Genomic DNA, 12,602 nt, shown 5'->3' on the forward strand with positions numbered 1-12,602 from the left:
TAGACACCCCCCCCATGGCCCTGATTGGTGCATCTGAACAGTTAGACACCCACCTGGCCCTGATTGGTGCATCTGAACAGTTAGACACCCCCTGGCCCTGATTGGTGCATCTGAACAGTTAGACACCCCCCTGGCCCTGATTTATATGAGTGGGTGAAGTTTACATCGTGATGTTTCTCTGGGATCAGCCAGCGTGAAGGGCGTCTATGTTCTGATTGGTTGCTGCTGTAACGTCTGGCTCATTACCATAACGTTGACCTACTTTCAGCTTTCTGATTGACGCTCTAGTTGCTACAAACGCCCAAAGCACGACGCTCGACAGATTTTCCGCTCCTTGCAGCTGAGAGCAGCTTCCATTTGAAGATGAATGACTTCCTGTAACGAACGAAGCTCAAGTCGGCGGTGTGGGCGTGCGGTCCAACAAGCCATGACTTAATTAATGTATTATTATAGTATAATGTTTCAGGGAATATGCATGACTGATATTTTTACAACGTATTTAAAGAAATCTTATGTACCCCCTGCAGTACTCAAAAATACCCTAGAGGTACCGTACTCATTTGAGAAACAAATGTCTTTTTATTTTATGCAAATGAGCTGTACTGTAACAGTTCCTTCAGCTCCAGATTCTGTGATGTCACAATGACACATTCTAGAAGAAGAATGTGGCCGTGACTGTCTGATGAAAACCAAACATCTAAAAAAACGTTCTCAGGACTTATTGAGTGAAAAGAGATTGAAAAAAATGGGTGAACAAGAGAAGCTTCGGCCCAATTGAATTTTCACAGGAGTGAAGTGGAGAAAAGGATGCGTGAAATGGCGTCTTCAGTCTTAACGGACCTCCGCCGGGAGGGAAAACTGTGTGATGTGGTGATCAAGGTGGGTGACGTGGAGTTCGATGCCCACAAGATCGTCCTCTGTAGCTGCAGCTCGTACTTTCGGTGAGTAGGATATCTCAGCTTAAAACACACCATGTGGGAACTGCATCTGAAAATCAACATTAACACGTTAAATACTGTTCCTGGCGTATTCATGTCTATCCCTCAACGGTCATTCAACACTTAATGCCGATGAACATGAAATGCGACGTAAGCTAGCCTGACGAGCCAGCCCCACGTCCAGATGTTGGGTCTGGGTCTGACCCTCGTCCAGATGTTGGGTCTGGGTCTGACCCTCGTCCAGTTGGGTCTGGGTCTGACCCACATCCCGAGTTGGGTCTGGGTCTGACCCATCGTTCAGATGTTGGGTCTGGGTCTGACCCACGTCCAGTTGGGTCTGGGTCTGACCCACGTTCAGATGTTGGGTCTGGGTCTGACCCTACGTCCAGATGTTGGGTCTGGGTCTGACCCACATCCAGATGTTGGGTCTGGGTCTGACCCACGTTCAGATGTTGGGTCTGGGTCTGACCCACGTCGAGTTGGGTCTGGGTCTGACCCACGTCCAGATGTTGGGTCTGGGTCTGACCCACATCCAGTTGGGTCTGGGTCTGACCCACGTTCAGATGTTGGGTCTGGGTCTGACCCACATCCAGATTTTGGGTCTGGGTCTGACCCACGTTCAGATGTTGGGTCTGGGTCTGACCCACATCCAGATGTGAGTCTGGGTCTGACCCACGTTCAGATGTTGGGTCTGGGTCTGACCCACATCCAGATGTTGGGTCTGGGTCTGACCCACATCCAGTTGGGTCTGGGTCTGACCCTCGTCCAGTTGGGTCTGGGTCTGACCCACGTTCAGATGTTGGGTCTGGGTCTGACCCACATCCAGATGTTGGGTCTGGGTCTGACCCACATCCAGTTAGGGTCTGGGTCTGACCCTCGTCCAGATGTTGGGTCTGGGTCTGACCCTCATCCAGATGTTGGGTCTGGGTCTGACCCACGTTCAGATGTTGGGTCTGGGTCTGACCCACATCCAGTTGGGTCTGGGTCTGACCGCGTTCAGATGTTGGGTCTGGGTCTGACCCCACGTCCAGATGTTGGAGTCTGGGTCTGACCCACATCCAGTTGGGTCTGGAGTCTGACCACGTTCAGATGTTTGGGTCTGGGTCTGACCCATCCAGTTTGGTCTGGGTCTGACCCTCGTCCAGTTGGGTCTGGGTCTGACCCACGTTCAGATGTTGGGTCTGGGTCTGACCCTCGTCCCAAATGTTGGGTCTGAGTCTGACCCTCGTTCAGATGTTGGGTCTGGGTCTGACCCACATCCAGATGTTGGTCTGGGTCTGACCCACATCCAGTTGGGTCTGGGTCTGACCCACGTCCAGATGTTGGGTCTCTGGATCTGACCCCGTCCAGATGTTGAGTCTGGGTCTGACCCACGTCCAGATGTTTGGGTCTGGGTCTGACCCACGTTCAGATGTTGGGTCTGGGTCTGACCCATCCCAGTTGGGTCTGGGTCTGACCCACGTCCAGATGTTGGGTCTGGGTCTGACCCACATCCAGTTGGGTCTGGGTCTGACCCACATCCAGTTGGGTCTGGGTCTGACCCTCGTCCAGATGTTGGGTCTGGGTCTGACCCTCATCCAGGTGTTGGTCTGGGTCTGACCCACGTTCAGATGTTGGGTCTGGGTCTGACCCACATCCAGTTGGGTCTGGGTCTGACCCACGTCCAGATGTTGGTCTGGGTCTGACCCTCATCCGAGATGTTGGGTCTGGGTCTGACCCACATCCAGATTGGGTCTGGAGTCTGACCCACATCCAGATGTTGGTCTGGGTCTGACCCTCATCCAGATGTTGGGTCTGGGTCTGACCCACATCCAGATGTTGGGTCTGGGTCAGACCCCACGTCCAGATGTTGGGTCTGGGTCTGACCCACGTCCAGATGTTGGGTCTGGGTCTGACCCACATCCAGTTGGGTCTGGGTCTGACCCACGTCCAGATGTTGGGTCTGGGTCTGACCCACATCCAGATGTTGAGTCTGGGTCTGACCCCCATCCAGTTGGGTCTGGGTCTGACCCACGTTCAGATGTTGGGTCTGGGTCTGACCCACGTTCAGATGTTGGGTCTGGGTCTGACCCACATCCAGATTTGGGTCTGGGTCTGACCCACGTTCAGATGTTGGGTCTGGGTCTGACCCACATCCAGTTTGGTCTGGGTCTGACCCACGTCCAGTTGGGTCTGGGTCTGACCCACGTTCAGAATGTTGGGTCTGGGTCTGACCCTCGTCCCAGATGTTGGGTCTGGGTCTGACCCTCGTCCAGATGTTGGGTCTGGGTCTGACCCACATCCAGATGTTGGGTCTGGGTCTGACCCACATCCAGTTGGGTCTGGGTCTGACCCACGTCCAGATGTTGGGTCTGGGATCTGACCCCACGTCCCAGATGTTGGGTCTGGGTCTGACCCACATCCAGATGTTGGTCTGGGTCTGACCCACGTTCAGATGTTGGGTCTGGGTCTGACCCACATCCAGTTGGGTCTGGGTCTGACCCACGTTCAGATGTTGGGTCTGGGTCTGACCCACATCCAGTTGGGTCTGGGTCTGACCCACATCCAGTTGGGTCTGGGTCTGACCCTCGTCCAGATGTTGGGTCTGGGTCTGACCCTCATCCAGATGTTGGTCTGGGTCTGACCCACGTTCAGATGTTGGGTCTGGGTCTGACCCACATCCAGTTGGGTCTGGGTCTGACCCACGTTCAGATGTTGGGTCTGGGTCTGACCCACATCCAGTTGGGTCTGGGTCTGACCCACGTTCAGATGTTGGGTCTGGGTCTGACCCACATCCAGTTGGGTCTGGGTCTGACCCTCGTCCAGTTGGGTCTGGGTCTGACCCACGTTCAGATGTTGGGTCTGGGTCTGACCCACATCCAGTTGGGTCTGGGTCTGACCCTCGTCCAGATGTTGGGTCTGGGTCTGACCCACATCCAGTTGGGTCTGGTTCTGACCCACGTTCAGATGTTGGGTCTGGGTCTGACCCACATCCAGTTGGGTCTGGGTCTGACCCACGTTCAGATGTTTGGTCTGGGTCTGACCCACGTCCCAGATGTTGGGTCTGGGTCTGACCCACATCCAGTTGGGTCTGGGTCTGACCCACATCCAGATGTTGGGTCTGGGTCTGACCCACATCCAGATTTTGGGTCTGGGTCTGACCCACGTCCAGATGTTGGGTCTGGGTCTGACCCACATCCAGTTGGGTCTGGGTCTGACCCACATCCAGTTGGGTCTGGGTCTGACCCACATCCAGATGTTGGGTCTAGGGTCTGACCCACATCCAGTTGGAGTCTGGGTCTGACCCACGTCCCAGATGTTGGGTCTGGGTCTGACCCACATCCAGTTGGGTCTGGGTCTGACCCACGTTCAGATGTTTGGTCTGGGTCTGACCCACGTCCCAGATGTTGGGTCTGGGTCTGACCCACATCCAGTTGGGTCTGGGTCTGACCCACGTCCCAGATGTTGGGTCTGGGTCTGACCCACATCCAGTTGGGTCTGGGTCTGACCCACATCCAGATGTTGGGTCTGGGTCTGACCCACATCCAGATTTTGGGTCTGGGTCTGACCCAACATCCAGTTGGGTCTGGGTCTGACCCAGCATCCAGATGTGGTCTGGGTCTGACCCGCTCAGATGTTGGGTCTGGGTCTGACCCACATCCAGTTGGGTCTGGGTCTGACCCACGTTCAGATGTTGGGTCTGGGTCTGACCCACATCCAGTTGGGTCTGGGTCTGACCCACGTCAGATGTTGGGTCTGGGTCTGACCCACATCCAGCTGGGTCTGGGTCTGACCCACGTTCAGATGTTGGGTCTGGGTCTGACCCACGTTCAGATGTTGGGTCTGGGTCTGACCCACATCCAGTTGGGTCTGGGTCTGACCCACATCCAGATGTTGGTCTGGGTCTGACCCTCATCCAGATGTTGGGTCTGGGTCTGACCCACATCCAGATGTTGGGTCTGGGTCAGCCCCACGTCCAGATGTTGGGTCTGGGTCTGACCCACGCTCAGATGTTGGTCTGGGTCTGACCCACATCCAGTTGGGTCTGGGTCTGACCCACGTCCAGATGTTGGGTCTGGGTCTGACCCACATCCAGATGTTGGGTCTGGGTCTGACCCACATCCAGTTAGGGTCTGGGTCTGACCCGTCCCAGATGTTGGGTCTGGGTCTGACACCAAATGTGAGCATGCGCACAGCTCTTTTGCCTTTCATCAAGAATGAGTCATTTATACCTTTTTTACATCATTTATTCGTGACTAACGGAGGCTATCGGCCACTTAGAAGTTGGAACAAAGAAATGAAGTAAGTCCTCCAGAGGTCAGCCTCTGTTTCACCTCCTCAGCGTCCAGTTACACGCTAACCCAAACGCATCAGCTGACCGCTCAGTTACCAACGCAACCTGGAGCGCAAACCCGACCGAACCCATCGGGTCCCGTCGGGTCCCCGTACCGGGTCAGCTCTAACATGCATCCTGTCCTTGGGCATGCAGGTCCTACTTGCGTCGCATCTGCAGTGCGCTGGGGGCGACTTGTGCCAGGAGGGCTTGGACCCCGTTCATTCTACACATTACTGTTCATTCTACACATTACTGTTTATTCTACACATTACTGTTCATTCTACATATTACTGTTTATTCTACACATTACTGTTCATTCTACACATTACTGTTTATTCTACACATTACTACACATTACTGTTCATTCTACACATTACTGTTCATTCTACACATTACTGTTTATTCTACATATTACTGTTCATTCTACATATTACTGTTTATTCTATATATTACTGTTCATTCTACACATTACTGTTTATTCTACACATTACTGTTTATTCTATATATTACTGTTTATTCTACATATTACTGTTCATTCTACACATTACTGTTTATTCTACATATTACTGTTCATTCTACACATTACTGTTTATTCTACACATTACTGTTCATTCTACACATTACTGTTCATTCTACATATTACTGTTTATTCTACACATTACTGTTTATTCTACATATTACTGTTTATTCTATATATTACTGTTTATTCTATATATTACTGTTCATTCTACACATTACTGTTTATTCTACATATTACTGTTTATTCTATATATTACTGTTTATTCTACACATTACTGTTCATTCTACATATTACTGTTTATTCTACACATTACTGTTTATTCTACACATTACTGTTTATTCTACATATTACTGTTTATTCTACACATTACTGTTTATTCTACACATTACTGTTTATTCTACATATTACTGTTTATTCTACATATTACTGTTCATTCTACACATTACTGTTTATTCTACACATTACTGTTCATTCTACACATTACTGTTCATTCTACATATTACTGTTTATTCTACACATTACTGTTCATTCTACACATTACTGTTTATTCTACATATTACTGTTTATTCTACACATTACTGTTTATTCTACATATTACTGTTCATTCTATATATTACTGTTTATTCTATATATTACTGTTTATTCTATATATTACTGTTCATTCTACATATTACTGTTCATTCTATATATTACTGTTTATTCTACACATTACTGTTTATTCTACATATTACTGTTCATTCTATATATTACTGTTTATTCTACATATTACTGTTCATTCTACACATTACTGTTTATTCTACATATTACTGTTCATTCTACACATTACTGTTTATTCTACATATTACTGTTTATTCTACACATTACTGTTCATTCTACACATTACTGTTCATTCTACACATTACTGTTCATTCTATATATTACTGTTTATTCTACATATTACTGTTCATTCTACACATTACTGTTTATTCTATACATTACTGTTCATTCTACATATTACTGTTCATTCTACACATTACTGTTTATTCTATATATTACTGTTTATTCTACATATTACTGTTCATTCTACACATTACTGTTTATTCTACATATTACTGTTCATTCTACACATTACTGTTTATTCTACATATTACTGTTCATTCTACACATTACTGTTCATTCTACACATTACTGTTCATTCTACATATTACTGTTTATTCTATACATTACTGTTTATTCTACACATTACTGTTTATTCTATATATTACTGTTTATTCTACACATTACTGTTCATTCTACATATTACTGTTTATTCTACACATTACTGTTTATTCTACACATTACTGTTCATTCTATATATTACTGTTTATTCTATATATTACTGTTTATTCTATATATTACTGTTCATTCTACATATTACTGTTCATTCTACATATTACTGTTTATTCTACATATTACTGTTTATTCTACACATTACTGTTCATTCTACATATTACTGTTTATTCTACACATTACTGTTCATTCTACACATTACTGTTCATTCTACATATTACTGTTTATTCTACACATTACTGTTTATTCTACACATTACTGTTTATTCTATATATTACTGTTATTTTTTAATGAATTGCTATCATTCATGTCAACCCACTGTTTTTGACAGAGCAGATGTGTTTTTTGGAGCAGTAGATGTGGAAAATGTGTCCCGATTCAGCTTCAACATGGATAAAATGTTCTATATAATTGTATGATTATCAACATGTTGCTGTTGGTTTATGGGGTTTATTTTGAAAATGCTTCGTCATGACTTAGCTGTGATCAAGCATGCACTGAGGTTTGGATTTATTGTTGCTTTAACAACAGTTCCAGATACATTTTACGCCAGCTTTGAGGAACAGGAAAATCTGGGCTTGTTGGGCTTGATTTGCTGCGACAGTTTGGGCCAAAAGATATGTACGGCTGACTTTCTAAAACCCTGATGTTGTCTAAATCCTGACCCCACAGCACTCTCTTCACTGGTGCCTGGGCGACTTCAAAGAAGCAGAGGTACACTATCCCTGGGGTGTCGCCCGAGATGATGCACCTCATCATCAATTATGCCTACACCCACTTTGTTCCCCTGACAAAGGATAATGTGGTGGAGGTTTTGGCAGCTGCAGACCAGTTCTTGGTCTCGGGGATTGTTCAGACCTGCTGCTTCTTCCTGGAGGACCAGCTTTGCCTGAGGAACTGCATCGGCATCTGGAGGCTGGTGGACTTCTACCACTTCCCTGAGCTGAGCCACAAGGTCTTTCGTTTCATCCTGCACCGCTTTGAGGAGATAGCTTGTGTCTCACAGGAGCTCCTGGAGCTCTCCGTGCAGCAGCTGGCAGCTATCATCGAGAGCGATCACCTCAACGTGAAACGAGAAAACACAGTGTTTGAGGCCGTCCTCCGCTGGATTAACCACCTGCCAGACCAAAGACGAGGTCACATCTCTGAGCTGCTGCCCAAGGTAACTAAACAAAACGCATGCATTCACGCTGACTACTTCGGCCGTCAGGCGGTGCGGCGGAAAACGCAGGTCTTTCCGTTAAATTTGAATGGGGGTTGTGCGTTTAGGGGCTTAAAGGGGGGAGCCAAAAAAAAGGTTGAGACCTAGCCTGACAAGCCAGACCCACATCCAGATGTTGGGTCTGGGTCTGACCCACATCCAGATGTTGGGTCTGGGAACTCCCCATTGGCTGGGCTCAATCCGAGGGGCGGGATAAACGGTTGTCTTTCAGATTCCCTCTGCACCAATAGGACAGCTCTCCAACCAATCAGAGCAACGCTAGCTGATAGATTCCACTCTAAACTCTGAACACATCTTCCTTTTTTAAGAATGACTTCAGGGCCGTTCTTTGTTCTTTTCTCAAAGAAAAGCTGAACTCCAAGTCTTCCAGAGACGCTGTTCACCAGCAGCAGCAGCAGCCATAAGCCCCGCCCACCCACTCTATACACGATGTGATTGGCCTGACCAGAGTTTGGTTTTTCCAGCTCGTAAGCCAACAGAGAGTTGTTAGACGACCCTGCTGCAGATTACATCTGCTGCCTCTAGGGGGGGTCTAGACTTCTAGGCTAGTTGAGACTGGTTTAATTCAACAGATATAAGACTGGCTCACGGGCTCAAACTAATGATTATTTTCATAAATTATTATTCTGTCGATTAATCGATCAGGTGTTTGGTCTATAAAATGTCAGAAAATGTAGATCAGTATTTCCCAAAAAGCCCAAAATAACGTCCTCAAATGTCTTGTTTTGTCCATAACTCAAAGACATTCAGTTTACAGTTACAGAGGAGAGAAGAAACTAGAAAATATTCATATTTCAGCTTCATTATTAAGCTGGAATCTGAGAAACTTTACTGTTTTTTTCATAAAAAAATGACTCAAACTGCTTAATCGATTATTGAAATAGTTTATTAAACGACTATTAAATCGATTAATCTTTGCAGCTCTAGTTTGTAACGTCTGTCATCTATTATGTGTCCAGGTGCGGTTGGGCTTGATGACCATTAATTACCTCCAAAACAGCGTGATGGACAACGCTGTGGTAAAGGAAAGCATCAAATGCATACCCATCATCAATGATGCAGTGGTGGAATTTATGGATTTTAGGAATGGAGCCCCAAAATCTGTTTACAGTAACCTGCTGAGCCGCCCACGCCTGCCCTCTACCATCTTATTGGTCACCGGAGGCACAGACAGTCTTACTGCGACCAGCTTCCAGGCGTACGATGCCCGAGCTGACTGCTGGGTCACTGTGAGCGCTGGGGAGATTTGTCGCTCTTACCACGGTGCTGCTTTCCTCAACGGCTTTGTGTACTTAATCGGTGGCCGCAGCATCGATGATACTTACTTCAATACCGTGCAAAAGTTTGACCTCGTCACTTGCACATGGCACCAGGTGGCCCCTATGAACTTCTGCCGCTGCTATGTCAGCGTTGTTGTGCAGAATGGGTGCATTTACGCCTTTGGAGGCTTTGATGGAGTAGCTTACTATAACACTGTTGAGTGCTACAAGCCTGAGACTGACCGCTGGACCATGGTGGCTCCCATGCGTGCAAAGAGGTGTGGGGCCAGTGCCACAACGCTAAATGGCAAGGTGGGTGAAGCAGAGATGACTGAAACAAGCAGTAACTGACAGAGAGATCACTTTATCCTGATAATTAGACTGAACTTCCATGTTGTTTTAACTTCATTATTCAGTCTGACATCATGTCCATGTTAGCTAATTTCTTCATGTTGGAGAGAGAGGTTATTTCGTGTTGTTTTGCCCTAGTCTCGCATTGCCAGACCTTACTCTGCTGTGGAGTAAGGTCAGAGTAAGGTCTGGCTACACCACATATACATACTAGGATAGGAGAAAAAAAGCTCTGGGTGCTCTAAGTGATGTGACGAGTTTTTGACGAACATTTTTCGTCACATACAGCAAACATCTCCTCACTATCTGCTAGCTGCCTGTCCCTTGAACACACTGTAAAAACATCTCACTATCTGCTAGCTGCCTGTCCCTGACACACTGTAAAAACATCTCACTATCTGCTAGCTGCCTGTCCCTTGAACACACTGTAAAAACATCTCACTATCTGCTAGCTGCCCTACACTGTAAAAAAACACGATCTCTGTAGACAGTCCAGGCTCCACCAACGCCAACAGGCAGCTAGTAGATAGTGAGGAGATATTTTTTACAGTGTGTTCAGGGGACAGGCAGCTAGCAGATAGTGAGGAGATGTTTTTTACAGTGTGTTCAGGGGACAGGCAGCTAGCAGATAGTGAGATGTTTTTTACAGTGTGTTCAGGGGACAGGCAGCTAGCAGATAGTGAGATGTTTTTTACAGTGTGTTCAGGGGACAGGCAGCTAGCAGATAGTGAGATGTTTTTTACAGTGTGTTCAGGGGACAGGCAGATAGTGAGGAGATGTTTTTACAGTGTGTTCAGGGGACAGGCAGCTAGCAGATAGTGAGGAGATGTTTTTTACAGTGTGTTCAGGGGACAGGCAGCTAGCAGATAGTGAGGAGATGTTTTTTACAGTGTGTTCAGGGGACAGGCAGCTAGCAGATAGTGAGATGTTTTTTACAGTGTGTTCAGGGGACAGGCAGCTAGCAGATAGTGAGGAGATGTTTGCTGTATGTGACAAAAAATGTTGTAGCCTAAAACGTGTCACATCACTTAGAGCACTGGACGCAGCGATGGTGGCTCTGTAAAATATTCTCAGGATTGTGCGCCCAGATAGTCAGTTGGTAGAGCGGGCGCGCACATATATAGAGGTTTAGTCCTCGACGCAGCGGTGCGGGGTTTGACTCTGCATGTCATTCCTCTCCCCTGTCATGTCTTCATCTGTCCTGTCAAATAAACTTAAATGAACTGGATACATGGTTAAACGTAATCTACTCTGTGTATCACTGTGTGTACTTCGTCCACAGCACTGTTAAATGCAACTGTCCCAAACCTGTCTTTAGGTCTACATTTGTGGGGGTTTTAATGGGCATCGCAGCATCTCCTCAGCTGAATGCTACGACCCAGACACCAACCAGTGGACCATGATCGCCCACATGAGGAGCAGCCGAAGTGGTCTAGGGGTCGCTGCCTACAGAGACCGCATCTATGCAGTAAGTGTGTGACATGTATATGTAGGTCAGAGGTTAGGTTATACCATGTTAGTGGTGACTGGAGTGTGACTGGGCAACGTGTTACTGGTTACTGGTTGCACGGCATTCGTCATTTGACTGGTCATGACGCATGGCGCCGGCCTGTATACGTGAACGGTACAGTCTTTCTAATCTATCTTTTTAATACCAGTCCTTCCAGAAAAATGTGGAGTTTTTTTGTGATTGTTTTGGGCTAAAATCCTTGATTATGCGGCACGTTTTCTTAAAGAATACGATGGAATATGCGGAATATTTATGCAATATTATGCGATGATATTGCAGAAACTGTAGTTTCATCGTGGCTTCATCACGTCACTTCATCACGTCACTTCATCACGTCACTTCACCACGTCTCTTCATCACGTCACTTCACAACGTCACTTCACCACGTCACTTCACCACGTCGCTTCACCACGTCACTTCACAACGTCACTTCATCACGTCACTTCATCACGTCACTTCACCACGTCACTTCACTACGTCACTTCATCCGTCACTTCACCACGTCACTTCATAGCGTCACTTCAGCGTCACTTCACCACGTCACTTCACCCGCGTCACTTCATCAGCGTCACTTCATAACGTCGCTTCACAACGTCACTTCATCACGTCACTTCACCACGTCTCTTCATCACGTCACTTCATCACGTCGCTTCACAACGTCACTTCACCACGTCACTTCACCACGTCACTTCACCACGTCACTTCATCACGTCACTTCACCACGTCACTTCACCACGTCACTTCACCACGTCACTTCACCACGTCACTTCACAACGTCACTTCACCACGTCACTTCACAACGTCACTTCATCACGTCACTTCACAACGTCACTTCACCACGTCACTTCACCACGTCACTTCACAACGTCACTTCATCACGTCTCGTCATAACGTTCCCATGGCTGCTCTTGTGTGAAGTAAACACAACATTTCTCATCTTTCTGCTAAGATATTTGGGACTTTATGGCAACAAAAATGCGGGGATTATGACATCATGCAAGCCCACATATTTTGTGCGGAAATCGGCAATTTATGCGGCAAAAGTGCGGCGTATTTGAAAAAATGCCCCCCGAAATAAATATGCAGACTTTGGCTGGTTATGCATTGAGTTATGAGATCACATGATCACGTTTTTCTGGAGGGACTGTAATAAACTGTCTGTATCCTTACAAAGTCCTC

The 12,602-nt window shown here is 46.9% G+C and overlaps 1 protein-coding gene across 1 annotated transcript in view; it reads left to right on the forward strand.

Annotated features, from left to right (window-relative positions):
• Window positions 1-7,757: 7,757 nt before the first annotated feature.
• LOC144517394 (uncharacterized) overlaps window positions 7,758-12,602 on the forward strand; it is a 7,371-nt gene continuing 2,526 nt past the window's right edge. The window contains exons 1-3 of the mRNA XM_078249489.1: window positions 7,758-8,243; window positions 9,263-9,874; window positions 11,232-11,381. Of these exons, the coding sequence (XP_078105615.1) occupies window positions 7,824-8,243; window positions 9,263-9,874; window positions 11,232-11,381 (1,182 nt within the window). The 5' untranslated portion in view covers window positions 7,758-7,823. The remainder of the gene's footprint in view (window positions 8,244-9,262; window positions 9,875-11,231; window positions 11,382-12,602) is intronic.

The sequence above is a fragment of the Sander vitreus genome, chromosome 4, assembly GCF_031162955.1.
Source record: "Sander vitreus isolate 19-12246 chromosome 4, sanVit1, whole genome shotgun sequence".
Taxonomy (NCBI): Eukaryota; Metazoa; Chordata; class Actinopteri; order Perciformes; family Percidae; genus Sander; species Sander vitreus.